Genomic DNA, 24,072 nt, shown 5'->3' with positions numbered 1-24,072 from the left:
CCATATAGTAGGTCAAAGTGGGCTGTAGTCCTCCTCCGGCCCGTAATGGCTCTCCTGGTGTCCTGGTAGCGTCAGGTGGACCGGCGATGGACACGGAGAGGGGAGGGAGAAGCGATGAAATGGGGATGCAGGCGCGGGGCGGGATGGGGGAGGAGAAGTATCGGAGCGAGGGAGCGGTAGCGAGTGGGAGTGCGCGAGCCTCGGCGAGGAGGCCGGCAAGGCTGCTGTAGGGGGCTCGTAGTAGGGAGACAAGTGGGAGATCCGGGGGGGAGACGGGGGACAGGCTAGGGCTATGGCTGGGTACGCAGGGGTGTAATAAGGTGGCAGGAGGCCCACGAAGTTAAAGCTGTAGGTGTTGAAGCTGTATCTGGGTCCCATCATCAGCACGTTCTCGGTGTAGTTGTTCAGAGTGGAGACGCCGGCTGACATGCAGACAGTGAAGGCAAACCAGGCCACACTGATGGAGACAGAGAGAAACAGGAAGCGCATCACAAGCGTGCCGTTGGCTCACCTGTGCAGAGGAGGTGTAACTGAGTACATACAGGGTCATTTCAGACTTTGACTAAAGGGAAGACACAATAACTTGGTAAATAACATGTTTTACTGATATCTGATTTATTGGGGGGGCAGTGGCCCCTTCCCCACTTTCTACTCCCTCGGGGGCAACTTTGCTCAGACCACGGTCATCATTTCGATCTCAGCTCCACACCTGTGGAGTTTTGTGACTGCATCTTGCACAGTTGTGACACTATCACGGTGACAACATCTGTCCACAGACTCAAGTTCTCAGAACCACTTCTGTGGTCGTTGCTGCTGCAGCAGGCGTCTCCAGGACCACATGTTGCCACGATGACACACACACACAGACTCACAAGGTGTACAACAATACCAGCCGCACGCTGCCACGCCCTGTAATTACAGAGTTACAAAATGGAACTGGTTATACGCAACCTATGAAAGTAGTTCCCTTTCTGCTTTCTTTTTTTTTTACAGACACAAAAACAAAAATGTCAGAGTTAATTCTGAGCATTTATGAATTTCAAACAAAAAAAAGACTTATTTCTTATTATCCTATTATTTACTACTGCTGGTAGACACTCCAGCAGGCTTTTATATAACTTGGAGATACAGTTCAAATGTTTGTTCTTACTGTAAAGTTGAGTTTTTGCAGAGAGCCTCTGTTTGCCTGAAACATGGGACGGACTTTTAAAAAATCTGAATAAATGTGTGGATGCTATGAGACATAGAAATAATAATAATAATATGCTCTAATTCCTTTGTCATACCAAGTTCTAAATGAATCCTCACTGAGGCAGAGAGGAAGACACGTTTAATGATTGTTCAAACATGTTCACACGCAAACTGTTTGTGCTGGTAAGGCACCTCGGACCAGCTTGACCGTGAGCTTTTAATCACGCCTTCTGAGGCCATGTTCTTGTAACACCGAGTAGAGGAAAAAAGGCTGAGCTGTCGACTGTTAGAATGATGCCTTCAGGGTCTGTTCGGCATGCACGGTTTCACGAAATTTCAGCAGAAGCTGCGGTTGTCAAATTGGTATTGGGACTGTGCGGCTACAAAGAATGGACAGGAGAACACCCTGATACAAAGCACGCTGTAAGGGACGACATCATACATGGTCCCACATGAAGAGTCGAAGAAATGCTGATGTCTGGAAAATGAGTAACAGCAGAGCCTGGTCCAGAGGGGCCGCACGTAGAGAAACACTTAGTTTCAAGTCATCGAGGACTCAACAGGAAGACAGGAAAACTTTCTGCCATACCAACGGAAATGTCCACAACCGAAACACTCAGTAGTACACTACGGTCCAAGATTTGAAAGGGAACAGCTAAGTGAACCGAGGATCCCAGTGTGCCTGGATCCTTGCGACTCAGCGCAGTTTCAATCAGGCCTCATGTGATTTTAGTGCAGTGTGTTTTATGAACTCACTAGAACGCCCAGGAGTAGCCATAGCTGTGAGGCTTGAAGTCTTCTGGTCCCATTGAGGCCGTGGTCTGAAACACCTGCATGAACATCATGTGACCCACCATCCCAAGCAGACCTGCGAAGACAAGAGGGAGGAAACATACCAGATTGGTTCCGTAATTTAAAAAGGGAAACTAGTAATACTGGTCGTTCTGTGTTCAATCCATACAGTACCTCCCAGGACTGTAAAGATGGCAGCGAAAGCGTTGAGCAGCTGGCCCCAGCGTTGCGTGGAGGGGCACCAGGCCCTGATGCACAACTGCACAGACAGCAGTGTGCAGCTGATTACCAGCAGACCCACATACAGGATCTCCAACGACAGAGACAGCCACATCATTGCTGCAGAGGGAGGAGGAGGAGAAGATGCTGAGCACAAACACAGGGGAAGGTTTGGATTTCAAACATCCAGTCGACCGAGAGCGTAAGCGCCCCACGGAAAACGCACGAGAATGTGAGGAATCCGTTTACCTTTTTCAGATCCTGGAGTCAACGTATGAAACCCTCGACACTTCTCGTCTGTGGGAATCAAAAGACAAAACGCAAATAATTTAATAATTTATTTAACAATAAATCTGCTTTTATACCAACAGGAAAAGAGGATATTTGCACTGGAAAGCTTTTAGTAAACAATATTTCACTGCAGCCACCACTGTTTCCAAGAGAAACTGAGCTCAAACCACCTTCAGCCTGTGCATACCGTACATTTAAATTAACATTGCAATCTAATTACTGTGTGAATAACCAGATTGAGGCAAAAGTGTTTACATGGCCTGAGGTAACCGGATGGGAGATTACGAGATTTGTTTGGTAATAATCGGGAAGGATGGGGCCCACGGGAAAAATCCTAGTAGCACCACAAAATGAGACTTCGTCGTTGTGTCTCGTCTTTCATTTCACTTATTGACTTCAACATGAACGTATTTGGTTTTCACCAGCTCTGAAATGGCTTCTTTCCACCACTGCAAAGCTACTAAAAGAGAAGGAAAGAATAGAAGCAACCTTGTGGTGTAGTCGGTTAAGCTTCTTTGTGGCTTGACATTACAGCTGCAATAATCAGAGTACCGTATGTGGCTCTACACTACGGTGGCCCTGAAAGTTAACCACACGAGAAAACAGATGCAAACGGACAAAGCACGAGGAAATTATAGAAAAAACAAAAAAACACTGTAAAGTGAGAAAACACGACAAACGTTTTCCTCATTTGCTTGCGTTTTGTCTAATTCCGCTGTATTTGCAGTGGGGGTTTGCAGTGCATGTGTTGTCAAAGTGGTCAGATTGAGGTAACAGTTTGCATAATGTTTAAAAGCTTTGACTAAACGGATAAGAGATTATAGGATTTGTGTTGTATAAATCTGGAGGGGTGGGGCTTACAGGAAAACTCTCAGTAGCAGCACAAAATGACACTTGGTCAGTGTGTCGACTGTAGTTTTTAATTTGAGTGATTTTTTTCATTTTCAACATAAAAGCTTTTTGTTTTCATCCCCAAAACGAGATTTTTTTCCCTCCACTGTAATGACATAAATAGAAGCACCCCGTTTCTGCAGCCGGTTAAGCTTCTTTGTGGCTTATTTACCAAATGTGTTTACATGCAACTGCAATAAGGTATTTGGCCCTAAATTACAGTGGCCCGTAAGATCAACAAACTGTGACTTAGAAAACAGATGCAAACAGACAAAGCACCAAGAAAACCACTTTCTTCACTTGCTTAGATTTGACCTATTTGCATTGTATCTGATGGTGTTTTAAGTCTTTGCAGCATATTCCTACATGTGTTGCCTTTGTTTTGTCTACTTGCAGTGGATTGAAAGCTCAGGGCCACCGTACTTGATAAATCATTAGCATTCATTCACATGTTTAGAGCTTGTGTGAAATATTTATTAGTCTGAAACAGGAGTGTCACTTAATATTAATATTAATATTTGGCTCCTTGGGGGCAACAGAATCACCTTTCACATTGATGTAGCTAACATTAGCATACAGTTGCCTGCTATATTAACATATCCAGCAGACATGTGGCAACATATCAATCATTTGCTGTCATGTGTCTGTCCACCTGGTGCATGCAAGTCCAATATTGACTCTCCTTTTAGCTCTGTTTTTGGTCTCCACCGGCTGCGGTTGGAGATATCTGGATCTTTAGCTGCTATGTTTATGTTAGGGAGTCACCAACTTTATCTGTTGGCTGTTTGACCCTTTGATTATATTTGTGACTTTCTCAGCTGATTTTATTTAAAAACAAGAGTCTTACAGGTTCCCAAAAGGCAGGCAGATACCGCTGGCAGATCACAAGCAAACAAAACTCCATGTAGCAACGAAGACGAACTGACAAAGGAACCGAAGCGTTGTAAATAGAGACGGACTAATTGGGGACGTGAGAAGAGGTGAGTGCAGGACTAATGAGGGACAGGTGAAACTGATCAGGGCGGGGCAGGCAATCAAAAAGGCGGGAAAACACACAAAGACAGGAAGTAAAACCAAACATGAGGCGTGAACTTAGGAAATAAAACAGGGAACGGACGAAGCACAAACCCAGGAACATGACAGGAACTCTACATCAGTGATTCTAAAAGTGAGGTCTGTGGCACGCTATGAAATATACAGTTGGAGTTTGGTTCTATTGAGAACAGGAGACCAAAAGGTTTCATGTGTCTTCCATGCTGGCAGACGTAGCCTATGAAGCCAGCCGACATGAAGCAACATCTGACAACAAAGCACCCGGAATAACGCGGCAAAAAACAAGTGGTATAAACATCATTTAAATTGAAATGTATTTCTGTTTATCACTTTAAAAAACAGGTCTGAAGTACTTTGGTTGAAAGAAAATAGAATACAAATAGTTCCAATCCCGTGGTGTTAAGTGTGGACTGATTTATATAATTGACCACATCAGTCAGTTGTATATTTTAGCTGAACTTGAGTATCATTCAGAATCAGAATCACCTTCGTGCACATGTGAACTAATTTAACTTTTTGTTGCATCTCTCTATGTGCTTACACAGAATTAGAAATAACAGCTAGGGACTGGGACAAGGGACGAGGACTAGAATACACAGGACGAAAAAATAAGTTTATATATATAGATACTATATAATAGATGTATAAAATCAGCAATGACAGAGCTTAATCTTTAAAATCAGTTGCAAATGAGACGGTGAAACCCCAGCCGATGTTTGTGGATCCTATTAACCTTTCCCTCTCTGGATTTCTAATCCATAATTGAGTCATGCTGTTAAAGTCTAAATCTCTGTGAGCAGAACACACACTGATGATAATCCTCTTTGGGCTGAGCCCGTACCCAAACACACACACACACACTCACTCACTCAGACGCACGCGCGCGTGCACAAATACAAATTAACACACCCGAGGCCTCACTTCATCCCACCACCTTGGATTGCTTCTCCTCCTGTGACCTACTTCATTGTCTGTCCCACTAGTGCCACAGTGAGTTTGTTTCACTTCCTGCTTCTGTGCTAATCCTCATCTCACTTTGGGAATGTCCTGTACTACACACTACCCAATCAGCACATATGGCCAGGGATACGCTTATGAAATCCCGTGCATTGATACCGATTGTTTACTGGAAGCATGGCCACATGTATAACTGAGGTTTGTCAGTGCTTTCTTCTTACAAATCCTGTGTTCTCTCAATTATAAATTTCCTCTGCCTGCCTAATCCTTTTCAGGGTCACTAGTGGCACATCTGGGCTTTTTTTTTTCCATTTGAAAGAAATTTAGCTACATTAGCTTTTGCCTTTCCTTTGTGATCCCATTGTCAGACACATTTCCTCCTTTTAGCCATGACCTAACAGTCCTACAGCAATCCACATGTTCCAAATCGGTGTCATATTTTTTACCCATCTTCCTCTCTTACCCGCCGAGTCTGCGTAGATGTCCTCCTCGCAGATGAGGAACAGGCCTGTGTGAAAGACGGGGAAGACAAAGCGGTCGTCCCCGGTCTCCCAGGAGAACTGGATGTTGGTGGAGTTGGAGACGCCGGGAACGGGGATGCAGTTGCTGTGCTTGATGGGCGAACAGAGGGGCTTGGGCACCTTCTGTTGACCTGTGCACCAGTGGGAAGACATGAGGGCAATGCCACCAGTGAAGAGAGACACGACGGTCTGGATGAAGGAGAGGCGAGGGGAGCGCATCTGCTGCAGGAACTCCATGGTGCAGGGATTAAATGAGGGCTGGGTGGGAGGAACAGTAGGGATGGAGAGATGGTCAAATATCCAAAAACACATTCAAAGCATAGCCAGGGATAACTGAATAGAAGTTTTTCATTGTTAAATCAACTTGACTTTAGGTACACCTCCACTCTTGCATGTCACTAAAAATATCCCCAGCATGTTCCTAGTTTCCAAGGAGAAGCAGCTCTGTGCCCGAAGCCGCTTCGCGAGGTGTTTGAAAGGGAAGGTGCGGGGGAGCCGGCGCTTTTACATGACTAATCACATTAAGAATAAAAAAAGACTGTGACAGAAAATCAGCACACTTCCGGTAATTGGCGGGAAGACAGACGGCTGAATCAAGAGGAAAAATAGGTGAAAATTGCTGTCACCATGGAAGCCCTCCAGGAGATGGCTGCTCAAACAGAATAGCTCTGTGCACTCGACATCAAGCAGTGAATTAAATGTGAACAAAGGAGAGAAGAAAGAAAGAAAGAAAAAAGCACTCACCTATATTTCAGCCTCTTTTACTTCGTACTTTGTCCTCAGTTCCCTCATCGAGTTAAGCGTGGAAGTGGAAAGGAACATCCGGCCCCGGCTCTTCTACCCGCCTGCTCTCCCTTTCACTCTTCATCAGATAGTGAGACGATTCAAGCCGACCTCTGTGAGCAGAGTGACTGTCAGTCTTTATGATACGACCCCAGCAGTCAGTCAGACACACACACACACACACACACACACATCCTCCTCTTCTTTAATCCATCCGAATAAATTCAAACCAGACAACTCTGCTCCATCTGTTTTCATTATGATTCCGAGACTCATTTTTGTTCTATATTTCATTCATTTTACCAAACGCTATCCTGTGAAAACATGCAGCACATTTTTTCATGTGAAAATCAACGTGACCTTGTAATAAATAAATATGTCAGATGCACACGATGATAACTTGGATAATATCGCTTTGCAAGTACCACACGTGGAGACCGATATTCAATGACAACTATTTGACTCTGAGAGGTGGTGACTCCACAAGAGGGGGCTCTAAGTGTGAGTAGTTTAATATCTGCAGTCAACCGCAATCACTTCACTGCAAGGCTTTTATGTTGCTGTCAGAGGATGACTCACTTTCTAAAAAAAAAAAAAAGACCACACAATTCCATCTTCTTCCTTCCAGACGGAGGTATAGAGTCCCAGGGTGTAGAACACAGCGGTGTAAAAACAGCTTTGTTCCAGCAGTCATCACTCAGGTGAACACGTTATAGCAACAGTGCACAGATGCTATAGAAGCAACGTCTGTGTACTTATTTATTTTATTTAGTGATTTACTGATTTGTAACCTTGTGTACTTTTATCATGTTTGTCTTGTCTGTGTTGATTGTAATGTGTGTCGAGATGGACGCCTCGCCTTCTACTGCAAACCAAGTCTATACGGGTACAAAGTAACCTGAAGCTGAGCCACACACTAAACTGGTTGCTGTTTAACACGGTTCATTATATGAATTTGTATATTGTTATATACATTTTTGTCCATATCATTGAATTGTACATTTTTATGTCGGTTTGGTCAAGTTTACATTTGTTTAGCAACCTGTTACTTTGAGGAGCTGAACCTTTCAACCACGTATCCATTCATTTTGGCTCACTATTTAAACTCTCTTACTTTTAGGTATTTCACTAGTTCCCCATTAGTTTCAGCTATTTAACCATTTATCCATTACTTTTAACTATTTCAATTGTTTATCAATTACTGTTAACTAGTTTAATTGTTTATCCTTTACTGTTAGCAAACTATTTCAACCATGTTATTCTTTTAATGAAATTGTCTTCTCTTACCATAGTGCCACTTATGACAAAGAAAACCTCAGCTAATGCACAAATCAACAGCCGATCATATAAATGTTTAAAATGTCTGCTTTCACCTTTCATGGCTTTTGCATTTTAACACCTATTTCAACTTTTAACAAAGCTAAATCAGACATTTTGTTTTTTTTTATCTTTACATCAAAGCTGCTCTAGTTTCTTAAAGTCTAATTCTTCATCGTATGGCACTTTGTTTCAGAAACAGAACTGAACTGGTAGACCGGTTTCCAGACTCAAGAACATGCCTTCATAACTCTTCTTCAGAGAGGGTTTATGCACCTCCCTCAAACTGAAAAGGCAGGAAGGAGAAACGAGGGAGAGGGACAGACATCGAGACGGAGACAGCTTACGTACATATGAGCCACAGGGAGATGATTGAGAATACATGTGCAGGAGATAAAGAGAGAGAGGGAGGCAGAGAATTTAGAAAAGGTGGGAAAGAAATCGGGGCAAAAAAATGAAACAAAATTGACAAAAATAAGTTTCAGAAACAGTTAGAGGAGCTTACTTGAAGCATTTTTTTAAGTGTATTCATAATTCATATACATATTGACAGGTCTCTAATACAGCATGGTTTTGATAGTGTCACTGTCTTCTTCTCAGCTTGACTTTTTTATCTTTTTTTTTTTACAAGAATAACAATAAAAAATGATAAAGACAACACCATGTACGACTCACTTTTAAATTTTATGGCAATGCTTCTTGTGAATGGATTTTGTCGCTCGAGAGTGAAACCATTCAGAAGTACTCAGTAAGGCTTACTCCCCCATTGGCCAGTACGGTTGGCCAATCGCAGCCGTTCAATATGACACCTTCTCCAAAGTTTCCAGTTCCCCAAAAAAAAAATGTTTTTCCATCAGTGTACGGTGGCGTGCCAGTCCTGCGGAACATCCCATGAAGAACGAGCGCACGTGTGCACCCAGTACACAGTTCCCCCGTCAGTGTCCTGTTCATCTTTGTGCTGTCAGCACAGTCAAAGATGGCAGGCACGCATTAGTCCATAGTGTTATCCCCTCCTCTGTCCCTCTCTTTACACATAACGAACATTTTGTACTTGAAAAATAAGATTGTGTCCATCGGATTTTTTTCGTGAATACTATCTGTACCGTAAAAACCCCAGTGATGAAAAATAAGACCACTTTTCAAAAGGACCAAAAATGGAATCAAAGACCCAGATATCGGCGGTTTTTTTTCAGTTTCTCTCACTCTCTCTCTCGCACATACACACACACACACACACACACATTTCACACTCGTACACATGACTTTTGAAAGGCAACAGATGTCCGTTCTCCAAGGCAATAATGTCTTTGTGGCAAACTCGACCCTGACATTCCAGACATCACTCTGGCTCCTCCCTCTCCAGGAATGAAAAAATAAATCCAAATCATGTGTTGACAGAATATAAAGTGAGATACATCCATTTCATTTTCATGAGTAAATACTGACGAGGATACAAAATAATAATGAGTACTAAAAATAATAATTGTGGTCATCGTAATATAAGATAGAATACTACTTGTGAGAGGGTATAAAAGTCTCTCTTTGTTTCTTTTCTGGGTTTGACGCCCAACTTGCTCCCAAAACGCCTCTGCATAGCAACCAAAAGAACACTTAAAGAAAATGGATAATGATTATACAGATGATGATAAACACGAGTGTAACACTTTGAGGGTGTCTGAGGAAAATCAAAGTAAGCCTAGAGAGGAAGTTTGTTTCTTTTGTTCTCTACAAAACAAGTTCCTTTAGTTCCACCGTCCGTCTTTTACTTGTAGCTCCATTCCGCTCTGTTGCATGTTCATGTTTTTTTCTTTTCTTCTTTTTCTGCTTTTAAGTCAAGAGCAACAATTCTCTTAAAAAAAAAAAAAAAGAAAAGGTTTCTTTTCTCCATTGTCTTACATGTAAATAACGCCCGTTGAGAAATTGTACATTCCCTTTTGTTGTTCTCCGTCACGGATGCCAGTCCTGTCTTTTCACATTTCGGGCTGCTTCACAAACAAGTCCCACTCCTCAGTCTTCTATTGACCAAACGAACCTGGCAAAGGGAACACAAACAAACTGAGCTCAGTATGATCAACAAGGACCCGCGCATTCTGATACAAACAATGAACCGCTTTCACCAACAGCACAATTTCTTTAAATGGAGAGGACCTCTTTTAAAAGTCTCTTGAAGTGCACCGTTAGGCCGGTAATCACCGGTTGTGTTGTTATTACCACACAGTCCTTTACTGATTATCTGAAGCACCATTATTTAAATGTGTAAGTTGAAGCATAAAACATAAATCTCTTTCATTTTTAGTCCACTGATTTTCTGACAAGAAAATATATTTGCACAAAACGTGATGAAGTAAGGGGGAAGAGTCGCTCAATCCTGAGCATAACCATTAGCAATTTACTGTAGTCTTACAAGAAGAGAAAGAGAAGGGGAGATGTACGCATCTTTAGTTTCCATGAGGCTGATTGGGAGTGAGGGGGAGGGAGTGAGAGGGAGTGACAGGCAGCAGTGCAGCCACTAAGGTGAGGTGAGGAGGAGTGGGAGAGCCAGCCAACAAAGAGTAGAGCAGGTACTGCATTGCTGTGTGAAATTAAATTGTCTGAATAGAAAAGGTATAAACAGCCCTGAGGCAATAAATTGGAGCCCATTCACTGAAGGTCCATTAATGAGAAACCAGTCTCCAGACAAATGATGTTTCCAGGATGAAAATGTATTTGTGGTGATTGAACGCGCCGGGCGGTGATGTGGGGGTTTTATACCAGAGAGCTGGCTGCATTACATTACATGTTAACACCCATTTAGGGAAGCTGCGTTTTCCAGTCTACACGACTCTATCTGGATTAGGGTTGGGCAACGTAGAAATTCCTCTTCTGACGATATTGTTTTTAAGAAACACAACGATGTAGAAAATAAAAAAGCTGAAGAGAGAGAGAGAGAGAGAGAGAGAGAGAGAGAGAGAGAGAGAGAGAGGCGCACTTAGGCTGGATATAAATACACACACAAAGTGGCCACAATGTATAGGAAGTAAGCGCTATTTTACACAAGGGCACGCTGAGATCAATCATCTAGTAGTAACTGCTCTTTATATTCTGCTGCCTCGATGATTGAGGGTGGATTGCTCACTGTGACGGTTCGGTTGCTATTTGTGGATGGAGTCACTGGCAGACCTGCGTATTCAGTTTGACACAAAGTGAGTGATGCGACACTGTGTTCTAGTCCCTGTAATCATCTTAGTCCAGAAGTCATAATATAATGAAAAAAAAGATGTAATCTTTTCCAAATGTTCATCCAACAAAATATTCAGCTTCAATCCATATTTGTTGGCTTTTAGCTACATTTTCACTGCTGTCCACAACAGTTTAATCTCCTGCACGCACCATAATAACGGGGTGGTCGAGCAGCAATCTAACAGCGCCATAAATTACATTCATAAAACCACAATAAAACTAAATCTGAAATATGCCAGCATGTTGTCAATGTATTTATTATTTAAGAGAAAAAGACTGAATATAGTGCAAAAGCAGGCGTTGCATAAGTGATTATCGCTCCGTTATCGTGGACATGCGAGGACCATTATCGTGGCCAACCAATATTGTGTTGAATGATGAGCTCGTCATATCGCCCAAGACTCGTATGGATGCACATGAGGGCACGCAAGCATTTCCATTCCATTTTATGAAAGCAAGAAATAATAATAATAAAGGCTCCAATGACTCGATGATCTTTGGCTCAGCATTGTCTTTAGAGGAGCTGACATTTTAATGTCTTGTGTTGTAAATGTCTTCCCTTTCACTTCATTTTCTGTTGGCTTTGCTGAAGTTTATTGTTGCAGTTTGATCATTTTGATTTTGCCTGCTCTCTAAATTTGCTCTGAGAGCGACACAACTGGACACACAGACACACACCCTGGCCCGGATGTCCTGTCTGATCAGCCCCATTAGTCAATATTTGGCACCAGAGCTTCCTTTTGCCGCACCCTATGTTAAATTAACATGTTAATTTAGACCTTAAATTAACCTAGACCGAGATAGGTAACCAGTCCAAATTATTCTGGGTGGTTAATCGTTTACATCCCTAATTCACACTATGACACATGCTGTAGACACATAGGTACACAAACACACAAAACCAAGTCTAAACTTACAGCTCCCAGACTCCGGTGTCTCTTCTTCTTCTGCATTTCTCTCAGCCTCTCTCTGACTGCTCCACGCACACTGACTTGGCTGGCCGGATGCTCTGGGTAAACTGAGTGGAGGAGGGAGGAGGAGGGGAGAGAGAAAGAGAGAGGAAGACAGACAGAAAGAAAACTGTTAGGGTTCGATGACGAGACGTGCGAGTGGGTGGTGAGGATCTAGAATGGCAAAGGAAAATGAGAGTGAATCACACAAAACGAAGACCAACCTCTCCTTCTTTACCTTGTGCTTCGGACACCGCACTGAGAAGTTATCTTCGTTCAGAGAGCAATCTGGAAGAGGGACAGGGAGTTTTAGTACAATACAGAAACCACCACGCAAAGCTCTTACATGAAAGGACAATATGTGTTTCAAACAGGCACAAACCCTTATTAGGAAACTGTATTTAACATTAACTCACTTTCTAGAGTGTGTCTGTATTTATTGCATCCACTCACCTGCTTCGATAGCACACATGTAGTGGTAGCGGAGTGTACAGCCTTTGCTGTAGCAGCCCAGGGTGGAGCCAACCATCTCACAGTATGAGCAGCACTGAGCAGAGACAGAAAGAAAAGGTAACAATCAACATCAGAAATATGTTTCAAGGCTGAAAATTCCCAAAACAAACACAGATAAAGAAGACACTTACTGTTTCTCTGGCGCCATCTAGTGCCTCCTGCATGCCATACAGTCTCCCATTGACAAGATACACCCCACTGGTCCACACTATGCATCCTTCATGGACCCACAGCTCCTCCGGGTCCATGGGCATCTGAGGCAGCTGGGCGAGTTGTGCCAAGGGTCCCAGGGAGTCCAAGGCGGGCGGAGGGGGCTGGAAGGGCAGGGAGGCCTTACTGTTGGAGGGCACCATTCTGGGGGAATCCTCACTGGATTTGTGCCTCCTCTTAAAGCGGGGGTGTGAAGTCAGCTTTCTGTGTTGAGGTCGTTGCTGAGCTTCGTCTGTCGGCTGCTGCTGCAGCAGCTGCTGCTGGATTTGCGGCTGCTGCTGCTGCTTGTCTGTATCAAGGTCTGGCTCTCTCTTAAGCTTCGGGATGGGCCGGATGTCTAGATTCATGTCCCAGGTCAGAGACGTTGTTTTACTGGTGTAGGAGGAGAAAGACGAAGACGAGGAGGACGAGGAAGAGGAGGAGGCGGTGTTACTGAACTTGCCAGTCATGTGCATCATCATTTCCTCTCCACCAGCCGTCGGGGCAGTTCTGACTCTAGCGGGGAGAGGCACTGCATTTGAATCCAGGCTGATGGCATAGTGACTCTCAGTTGGGGGCTTGGTAAACTGAGCATCTTGTGTTTGCGCGTCTTGGTTGGTGCTCAAAGCATTTGAGCTCACGTCTGAGTTTTGTCCTGTTTTGTTTGTGCCCGTGGCCGCTTGACATTGTCGGACCTGGGGCTGGTTCTTGGGGAGCTTTGCAGCATATTCAGCTGGATAGAAAGGGCCGTAGAGATCTCCAAGATGTTTGTAATTTGCCCATTTCTGACACAGGCAGCAGAGCAGGCGGCCGGAGTGATTGGTCTCTGTAATCACGGGGCCTGAAACAATATAGCCAGATGAAGGAAGTGCTTTTCCCGACTCAAGTGTTGTCTCCACCTCGTCTGTCTCCCTTTTCTCCGATTCTCTGTCTCTCCTAGATAACTGGGAGGAAGGAACCGAGGTCAGGGGAGAATCAATCCCACTCACGCCCACTTTCCCTCCGACTGCACTACGATCTCCTTTCATCTTCTCCTCCTCAGCATTTACAATGGTGCACACTGCCCCAATCTCTGGTATTTTGTTCTCCACGTGTATGTGCGGAACAAACAGGCCCTTTATATTTGGGTCTGTGAACACTCTATTGGTGCCAGGGCTCCCTCCTCCCCCTAAAGGTATATCTGGGTCAACTTTGGCCACCGACGGTGCCGTCGGCCCTGCTCCTCTCCTTCTCCTCCTCTGTTGTCCTCTGGCCTCTAGTGACTCATCCTCACCTTTTCCACCTCTGCGTCTCCTTCGCACTGGTTTGACCTCGATCTCTGGCTGCAGGTCCTCATTCTCAACATCCACTTTCACTATCTGGGTTAAAATGGGTGGGGTCAGTGGGAGAGTGTTTTTATCGTCGGTCAGCAGGGGTGCTTCAGGGGGTGGTGTGCTGCACGTAGTCTGCTCCAGCGGTGGGGATGTCTCATCAGCTGAAGTTGGCTCGGGTGGGGCTGATAGAGCACTCTCAGTTGTGCCCTGAGCCTGTTCTTGGGGCTGACCCGGCTCCTGTGTTTGGGCTTGGTTCTGGGCCCTTTTTTGTTTATTCACACTCCCTACGGGCCTCCCCTTCTTCTTGCCAGATGGGAAATAGCCTTTAGGCACGGAACTGTCTTGTAGCTTGGAATCTTGTGGCGACAGGCTGCCAGAGGACATTGGATGTTGCCTATTCAGCATGTTTCCTTGAGAGTGGGGTGGGGTGGCTCCATAGTAGTCACTGCCCGGATAATCATCAAATCCCATGTCAGATTCTTGAAGTTTCTGTCGAAGGAGGTTAGCCGCAGAGTGCTCCCCTCTTCTCGTCTCAAGCTGCTGGTAAGTGTTGGTGAAATGCTGAATGTCTGACAGGGCAGATGAAGATGGAGGTGGGGAACCCTGGACTGGGCGAGGAAGAGGTGGAGGAGGGGGTAAAGGTCCGAGCAAAGCAAAATCCTCCTTGTCACCCGATGCCGATGAAACAGTGGATCCCAATCCAAAGTCAAAGTCTTGTTTTAGGGTTTGGGATGTCTGATGTGGATCACATGGGTAGGCAGACGGGGGTAAAGGCCCGGTCTCATCAACTCCTCTGAAGGAAATCATGTCGTTTAATGAATGACTGTCATCCATGTAGATATCATCCCCTCCTGCAACCCTTGGGAAATGTGCCAAGTCTTGGTCCTGTGAATCATTAAACGGTGGCATTTCTGAGTGAGAGAAGCCTGGATAATGATTCGACTCATCATCAACATGGCCTGCTGGCTTTTTAATATTTGGTGTGATTTTCTGCACTATTGCCTCCAGTTTCAAACCTCGGCCTTTCCTGGGAGGCATAGCCCTGGCATTACCACTTGATGGAGATAGAGGTTGTGAATAGGTATTCTCTCCAGGCAGAGGGGAAGAGAGCCTGGGACATGGGATATCTGAACTGGATGAGTCATCTTCATTGTGATGACTCGACTCAGACTGAGCCCCGGGGGAGTGATGTGAATTTGTGGCAGCTCTCTGCTGAGACGCATCCTGGAGTTGCCTTTTGGCGGGAATAGGAGAGATGAAAGAACGAACTCTCCTTCGCAATATCAGCGGGTTTGTGTCTCCAGAACCCCCGGCTTTAGTCTGACGCTGCACCTGTGGCTGTGTGGAGTTCATGTCAGCAGAAGGCTTGGCGGAGCCGGGTGGAGGAGGTGGGCAGGGATGTTTGCCTTCCTCTGCGGCTCCTCTGGGGACCTCAGGTTCGGCGGCATTTAGGCCGTGAGTCATTTGTGGTGGAATGGGGACGTGCGAGTCTACAGGAGCAGGAGGAGGGGGGGGAGGAGGTTGTGTTCTGTAGAAGGAGTCTCCCTCCATCATTCTAGCACCTTCTCTGCCAGAGTGTGTCGACTCCCACATTTTCAAATCGAAGAAAGCGCTTTGATGATGGAGGGAGGTTTTGGCTGCGTGTAGTTCCCCGGGCATGTCAGTTTGTGAGACCATCCTCTGCCTCGGTTCTGTTTGGCTGACCTTATGTCTTCCTGGAGAAGAACCAGGGAGCATCATCATCTCCTTTGATGGCCTGTTCATTGCTTTTACCCATTCATTCATGTCATGGGGGTGATGAGGGGGGCCACGAGGGTGAGGGTACATTTGAAGCTTATTTGTGGACTGCGCCTGGGGGGATAAATTGTGGTACGGATGGTGGGAGGTAAAATGGGGGTTACTGCGTGGCATCATATGCCCTTCTCTTGCATCTCCAAATCGATAACCAGGAAAACTGCTGCCACTACCCGTTGATAAATCAACACCATGAAGATAGGACTGATGCCTTGAAGGTGGAGATAAAGGGTTAGTGCTCAAAGAATGAGAAGCCAGGGGTGTAATGTCAACATTACCTCGACGGTAGGGGTCCGTATTCATCACAACAGATGAATGAGCAGACTTGGAATGATACTCCATATCAGCATCGTTAGTGCAACCACTGCCGAGATGATCAGTCTGTAACGTGTCTAAGACAGCCTCTTTTGATGCCGTTTCCATTTTCACCACTTGTTTCTCTCCAATATCCTTTTTACTCAGATCACTGGCTGCTGCTGGAGAGGAAAATGGCTGTTGAATCACAGAGGCTCCACTCAGACTTTTCTCCCGCTCTCTCTCTCTGTCACTTTCCCGGTCCCTCTCTGGGGTGCCGCGTCGGTTCGGCGACACATCACAGATGACAGAGCGCCGCTCTGATGGGGCTAATATGGAGCCTGATGATTTCTGAGACTCAGTTTGACCAATGCTGCCCGTTAGTGGCTCTGGCTCTTGCAAAAGGAGCTCCTGCACAGCGGAGGGTGGAGTGGACACATTTGATAAGGCTTTTCTCTGTGGTAGAGAATAGTCAGCTAAGTTTATATGTTTGGTTGGGGGTTGCTGGGACTCTGCCGCCTGTGTTGAATGGCTCTGGGACACGCCCATGTCATTTTTCTCAGCATTTTGCATTATCTTAGTAATAGACACTTCAGACTTCACTGAGGACTGAGCATCTGTGGTAAAACTAGGCTCACTTCCATGCCTCTGGTTCGCATGTGGAGGCTTTCCAGTGCTAACCATTTGTCCAGAATGAGCCAACGCCTCAGTTATGCCGTACAGGTGTCTGGTTTGAAACGGTTGCTGAACTTGGAGATGGGCAGGATAGGCCTGCTCCGGTCTGCCATAACGTCTGTCTAAATTGTAACCTTGAAGAACCTCTTGTAAAAGGCTGGGAAATTGCTGTGAATTATCCTCATGACCTTTAGCTCCTGCTCCTTGCCCTCTCTTTACCAAAGCCTCTGCTACAGAACCAGCATCTTTTGGATGCACAGGGCCATAACCAGCTGGTGATTGTTGATACCCCAAGTATCTGGAATTTGATTCCATCACACCCGCCGGACCAGTCCTCCCTCTGCTTTTCATCGACAAATCTGAGCCATATGTTGATTCTGGATAGCCATATTTATGCGGTCCAGACTGGGGAGGATTTTGAGGCCGTCCAAAATTGGATTTTTGGTGAAGGGAGGAATATAAACTCAGATCTACACCTTCCTCCCCATTATGGCCGCTCGATTCTCTTAAGAAAGAGTGTTTCTCTTCTATGCAGTTGCCTTGGGTATGCTTGCTTTTTTCAGTGTGACTTCCCTCAGACCGAGCTGAAACAATCACACCGACACTACTGGCACTCTGGTGCTCCTCAGAAGTGTGCTTTTCTCCCCTCTCGTTGTTGTGTAATCTGGATGCGGTGTGCAACCTGTTTTCTTTGTCCTGACAATTTTGTGAATTGACCTCTCCAACTCGCTGCATTTGGCTACGGCCTTTCTCCGTTTTGTCAACCGGGCCTTCACTTTCATTTTTGATGACCTCCTTTTTTATTTCTGTTGTCCTCCTATGGCCACCACCTCTGTGGTCACTGTATGTGAGACCAGGCTCTGAGACACAATTTGGCAGAGGAGGAGGAATACTGGAGGAGGTGGATGATGGGGAGGAGGAAACTGGAGGTGTCGAATGTGAAGTTGGGCCAGTCTCTGATGACTGACATCCAAAGGATGGAGATGACGACGAAGAGGGAACGCGTGCTTTGTTTGCTTTAGTTTCGGAAACACTTGGTTCTTTTGACGGTAAATGGGAGGCAATTGTTTTAACAGCTGATGCTTGCCCAGTCTGTGTTTGACTCTGAGAGGGAGGGTAATAGCCGGTTGGTTCAGACCCACTGCTTGCACCACTCATCTGCCTCACTCTCCCATGTTCCCCTTCAGAAAACTGCTCCTCACGGTCCACCTTGGTCCTCGATGAGCCTCCAACTGACATTAGTGAGGAGTCTTCATCGGCACCAGCGTCTAAGCTGGCGCCGTCACCAATCCCTGGCGCACTTCCATCTTTAACTGTGCTAGTGCTTGAGGCTGCACTTACATTTCGACTTCTTGGTTGTGATGGGGGCGCGCCATGCGTTGCCTGTTGCATCTGCCCCACATCCTTCCCCTTCTTCTGTGAAAGCACTGAGTCGGTGAGGAGCATGTGCTGAACTGTGTTTGGTAAATTGGCTACTTGTGAGCTCAAGGCATTAAGACTATTCAGGCCAGCATCCTGCATTTTGTCAAGTGGAGAGCATGAATAAATAGAGGGGCCTTCCTCTCGCGATCCGACTCCTGTGCCTAAACCCAATTTGTTTCGGCCTGTTGGAGGAAGACTGCTCCCTCCAACTGCACTCACGCTGTGAGCTTTATGACTGCCACTGCTACCACAACTACTGATGCTGCTATTTGAGTTGGGTGTGGGACTTAATTGTGGCATGGTCTGCAGTAATCTACCTTGACCATGGCTGCTACGGGGGTTTGACGAAGGAGGATGCGAAGGACCATGACCTGAGGGGTTTGCATGTACCTCTGAGATGCCCATCAAAGGGGACGGAGAGGAGCTACAACTGGGGGAATGCACTGCAGAGGCAGCTGGTGAGGGGTTGGATATCGGGCTAAAGTTTTGGTTGATTTGGGTTTGTTGAGCATTGGGATGCATTGGTGATTTGGCTATTTCTTGAGACGCTGCTTGAGGTATACTGGGATTGGAGGCTTGATGATGTTTAGCATATACAGAGCCTGGAGACGGGCCCTGGTGCTGCATCTTGAGAGAGTTGTCGTAACCTACCCCTAAGTTGTGCTGCGAGTTGCGGTGCTGTAGTGTGGCTTGCTTGTGAAGCGAAAGTGTCTGCGGGGAATATCCAGGATAATTTGAAGCATGGTAACTCTGCTGAACATTCTCCATTGGCCCCACATTGTTAGCAGCAACTGAACTGGAGACTGAATTTGAACTAGAGTTGACACTGGGAGAACTGTTGACTTTGGGATCGAACCCCGCGCTAGCAGCCCCGTCGAGATATCTCTGTGGAGGAGGGCTGTACATTCCTGATGACCCTGTGGATGCTCCACCCTGTGGGGAGTAGTGTGGGTACTGAGGGGTCATCCTGTGCCCAGAGTGAGGATAGCTCCTATGCTGCTGTCCATGGTGGACGGCTGGGAAGTTTTGTCCAAGCTGGCGGTGCTGCATCTGAGAACCTGGCACTGACTGCATTGCAGCATTCTGACTCATATTGTACTGATGAGAAGGAGAGAATGCTCCAGCACCAGCAACAGCACCTCCACCCAAACCAGCACTTGAGCCGTAGTCTACTGGATATGGTGACATCAGGCCAGATGCTGGTGCAGTGCCAGATCCAGCATGCCGATACTGGTGAGGTATATGTCCATCAATATTAGGGTACCCAAACCCTGCCCCATAAGCCATGCCCCCCCTTCTGTGCCTGTCCTTTCCAGCCATCGAAAAATAATAATCCATGGCCTCCTTCCTGTAGGGGTTGTTAGTGTTGGCGCTGTGAATGTTACCCTGTGTTGGCGATGCCTCCACAGCACCTCTGTTTCTAGCACTGTAAGCAAGCATGTGGCTGGCTTGACTGGGATGGTGATGGCCTCTGTGCAGGCTCTGCTGTTGCATCCCTGCGTAATCATCCGTCATCCTTGGGGAAATCTGGGGATCTGCTGGCTGAGGGGGATACGGAGTTCCCCCTCCACCCCTCCCACTGAACCCCGGGGGAAGCGAAGGGGGAACCGGACTGTTAGAAAAGTTCTGCATTGTTTTTCCACGTTTGGATTAAAAATGGAAATAACCGTCAGTGTCTACACCAGGGAATGCTTCTGATCAGAAACTGGAAGGCTTACGGCAGTAACCATAAATGACGAAGAAAAGAGAGTCTATGGCCTGGCAGTAAAACAAGGAAATGCTTTGGAAAACCAAATAGTTCAAGCTGAGGAATATCTATCGCAGATGTTATAATCACTTTTTTTTGTAGCAGAAAGTGGGTAGTGAGGTTGAACAGACAATGGTTTTATCAATACATGAAAAGGCCAAATGGTAAAAGTCTTACTTCTTCAATGTGACGATGGTATATGGTTATTTTCACTTTTCTTTTTTTTTGTTTAAAAAAAAAAGGTTCACTGTACAGCTGGGTCTTAAAAAAAAATGGAACTTTGAAAAGAAAAAGAAATATCTAGTGAAGCAGGTTTCTACTGCAGAAAAATACAAGACTAAAACTGTGCAGTCATTCCAATGAAGCTGAAGCAGTTTGGCACCGAGCAGGCAACGATATCACGTCTGACACACCACCATGTGAGATGTTCAAATGTCTTTACATGTACACTTCTCTGCTTTAATAACAGCTCAAGCAAACTGAGCTATGTTGGAATTGAATTGTGGTCCAATGGCATCTTGTGCAAATAAACAAAAACAAAAAAAAAAATCTCTCAATAAAGCCATCGAGAATGCGTTCCGTCGCGACAATCCTTCAGTCCGTCAATGCGTTTGCCAGGACCCGACTCACACCTGTGTGAGACCAAAACGGCAGTAACTTGAATCAATAGGTCTGAATACAGACCTTTACTGAACACTCCCAGAGGCAAACACTCCATTGATATTCTCATCAGCTCTTGGATGCAGAGTGTTATACTGTTTGAGATGTTCTTTTTCTTGGTCGTTCCCTTTCAAATACTCTTGTTAGTTGTTGTTTTTTTTGCTACGGCATGCATTCATTCGGACTGTAGAAGTCTTTGGTCCCTATTTAGTAATCGTTCTTCCCTTGTCTGTCTTCAAGATTCTTCTCGGTGCTCTCCTCTATCTTCAGCATGTGGCTGTCTTACCTTCGCTTCATTATGTTCACCACCGTTTAACTCTACCTAGTTCCATGGCAACAATTTTCCAAAAGGAGGGTAATCCATTTATTCCACCTCAAGTTCAGTCAATTCAAGCACCCGCTTTCGGTTTTTCTCTCTTCAGTATTTCCATGCAGATACGTTCATTTTCCAGGAGCTGCTGACCAGAAGCCTTTGCAACTCTGCAAACACAAAAGACGAATCAAAATAGTTAGCACACAAAAATGAAAAGGTATCATTTATTTAGTACACCTTGTGCTACATGTCTGTAATAGATATAAAGAAGAATATACTGTGGGCATTCAATAGCCTCTTTGGGTTAGTTTAATATTCTGTTTGAGTATTCTATTCAACAATCTCATTTCAGTGGTAAATTAAGACATATTTATCAATGCAACTACTACTAATTTAATTCAGTGTTGGTCTAGGATCATATATTGCAGATTACATCGGCATTTCCCATAAGTGGACTTATCTTTTTAGCAGGAAAATCACCAAGGTCCATCACAAATATATTCACTTAACCAACAACAATGTTATCATTGCTTCCTTGTTGCACACACTGCCCGCTAAACTTAAAAAGGCTTGCTTGGCCTCACATCAACACTGCTGTTTAAATATGCAGTGGGAGTACAGCCTTTAACAATACATGCCTAAGCTGTCTCTTCTGACTGATAACAAACAGGGCTGCTGGAGAGAAAAATGGGTTGGCGGCAGCACGCAATTAAGGCAACAGAGTAACATAAGACAAGGTCACAAACACTATTTCACATGTAAACAACCAAGCCAGTGTAGCCAGGACAGAGGCAGTCTCTCTAACATGAGACTAAAGGCCATAAATGGTGTATTTAACGTCTTTCAACAGGCCTTAATGGTTAAGGGGTGATAATCAAAAGGCATTACGACATCTTTATAGGTCAGCACCCAGAATTGCAGCGTGTGACACAAGCCTCTATTGTACACTGTAAAATGGTTAATGGCCCCAACAACACAACTTTGGGCGACTTTTGTGAAGTGTCGACCTACACTGGGCCACACAATAACAAGCCCTTGCTGTTTATGATTACGACTATTAGTCTGTGGGTAACTGGTGCTACTTGTCGGTCGATCTCATCAGTAGTGTGAACCCATCTTCACCAATGTAATGCATCGCTTTCTGCACAGAGAAAGTGATGGACAGTTAGATGGGCATGGGGGAAACAACAGCACCAGGGCGGGCTTACACACAACGATCTAGTCATTGCTTGTAAATCTATTGGAGTCAGACATATTTGCACACAGGTCTCTGTCCAGGGTGTCACAACTGAGGGTCAGAGCTGGTGGGTCGATGCAGTGTAAAATTGGAAAAGTTAGGACACTACTGCTCTCCATCCGTCTATCAGCCCCTACCTTGATTACTAATTAATCACAGCAGCTCACTGGGCACAACCAGGCAGCAGCGATCACAATAGAACAGTGCAGCGTGAATAAAAACGGGCTCAATGCAGTCTGTCAGCGAGTCGATCAATTGCATAGCTGCCTAATTGTTGAGAGCAAACGCAATGTTATTTTTCAGACTGTGATCAAAACGCCAGCTCCGTTGTATTCCAATGGTTTGTCGTCTTTGCTTGTCATCAAACACACAACACTAGCTTTTGTACGATTACCTCAGTGGCTACATTAGCCAGTAGCAATACGCATTACAATTAGCTGTGCAGTGCTGCCTCTTTTAGCTCTGAGAGGTTAGCGTTAGCTTAACAAAAAGAAAACCTTCACATACTGCAAATTAAAGACGCGATGCAGCCGCATACGTCGGGTGCTAGCTAAGCTACAACCGTTAGCGTCCTAGCAAGCCGGCTAATTTGCGTTTATTACATTATCACGCGCATTCGAGAACGTGCACACAACGATAGTTGTAGCAGGCTACAGAAAGAAAAAAAAAGGCACGGGGCAGCCAGGCAGCGTTTAGCTACGAAAGAGAGGTGATTAGGTGCAGATGTTTCCCCCCCCCTCAGAAACCCAGTGGGGCTGTGAGTAAACGCGTTAGCTAGCATACATAACGTCTACTGGCGAGAGACCCGGTGTGGGTACCGCATCAGACCGTCACGCAGCCTGACATTTTCCTTCAACAAACTACAGCTAACGTTTGCCAGAGGGGGAAAAGGCAAAGTCAGTCAGAGACGGGCTAGCTAACGCACTCTGAATGCATACCTGAAAACGTAGCAATACAAGGCCCCTCGAAGAGTGAAAGGCTGTTTTGTGACAATCCCGCTGCTGTGGCAGGAAACCCCAGTCTCGAGTCGACTGCTCCGCCGCTTTTCCCCTCACCCTGTTTGAGTCCAGACAACCCCGACCAGCGGCGGCGAAGTCGGGGGAGGGAGGGGGGGGGGGGGGGGGCCCGTCACGACACTCGGATCCCGGGCCTTTCTTCCGATTTCCCCTTTTTCCTTTTGTCCTCACCTCCAAAAATGATGAGAGCGGAGCACAATCGGGGTGCCTGTAGGTCCCGTATCCAGAGAGAGGTCCATACACCCCCGCCCCCTCCGCTCTTGTTCCCTCGCCTCGCTCTCTTTCTCTCTCTCCCTCTTTCACACACCGCTGAGGTGATTCCACCTATCTCGGGCTGAAATTAAACACGTTGCCATCTCACGAGCCTCCACTAACGCATGAAGATCTCAAACGTCAGTTTCCGCCACTGAATTGCATTTGCACGCCTTCACCGGGAGCTCGACCTATTCGTTTTCCTGTTAGACTACTGCTTTTTTCTTCTTCTTCTTCTTTGCAACAGAAAGACCGCCTTGAAAATGCATACACACTCATATTCCTGCACACCCCCCCTCCCTCCCTCATCTCTCTCCATCACATCCCTCCACCTCCCCTCCCTCTCTGAAGCTTTTGCTTTCCCACTGCTTTTCTTTCACCTATTTCTACCACAGAATCTAAGATGATAGTGATATTGCAAATGCAATTTTTAGATTTTTTTTTTTGCATGTCAGGGCTCAGG

The 24,072-nt window shown here is 45.7% G+C and overlaps 2 protein-coding genes across 6 annotated transcripts; both read right to left on the bottom strand.

Moving 5' to 3' along the window:
* Positions 1 to 12: 12 nt before the first annotated feature.
* Positions 13 to 6,736, bottom strand: gsg1 (germ cell associated 1). The gene is made up of 5 exons (XM_031870795.1): positions 6,660 to 6,736; positions 5,858 to 6,173; positions 2,158 to 2,322; positions 1,948 to 2,059; positions 13 to 457 (listed from the first exon to the last, which is right to left on the bottom strand). Exons 2-5 carry the CDS (start codon positions 6,150 to 6,152, stop codon positions 13 to 15), a joined length of 1,017 nt encoding a protein of 338 aa, XP_031726655.1. The 5' UTR covers positions 6,153 to 6,173; positions 6,660 to 6,736.
* A 1,780-nt stretch (positions 6,737 to 8,516) lies between these two features.
* tcf20 (transcription factor 20) lies at positions 8,517 to 23,840 on the bottom strand. Of its 5 annotated transcripts, none has more exons than XM_031870800.1 (6): positions 23,280 to 23,840; positions 12,829 to 21,271; positions 12,638 to 12,731; positions 12,409 to 12,472; positions 12,152 to 12,252; positions 8,517 to 10,047 (listed from the first exon to the last, which is right to left on the bottom strand). In XM_031870800.1, the coding sequence occupies exons 2-6, from the start codon at positions 20,014 to 20,016 to the stop codon at positions 10,031 to 10,033; spliced, it is 7,464 nt and encodes a 2,487-aa protein (XP_031726660.1). In that variant the 5' UTR covers positions 20,017 to 21,271; positions 23,280 to 23,840; the 3' UTR covers positions 8,517 to 10,030. The 5 variants fall into 5 exon arrangements, with proteins under 5 accessions (XP_031726660.1, XP_031726664.1, XP_031726661.1 ...); XM_031870804.1 differs by having other exon boundaries at positions 12,423 to 12,472; XM_031870801.1 differs by having other exon boundaries at positions 23,397 to 23,840.
* Positions 23,841 to 24,072: the final 232 nt, after the last annotated feature.

Source organism: Anarrhichthys ocellatus, unplaced genomic scaffold (genome assembly GCF_004355925.1).
Source record: "Anarrhichthys ocellatus isolate YVR2014 unplaced genomic scaffold, GSC_Weel_1.0 scaffold55, whole genome shotgun sequence".
Taxonomy (NCBI): Eukaryota; Metazoa; Chordata; class Actinopteri; order Perciformes; family Anarhichadidae; genus Anarrhichthys; species Anarrhichthys ocellatus.
This window is presented reverse-complemented; position numbering and strand designations above follow the sequence as displayed.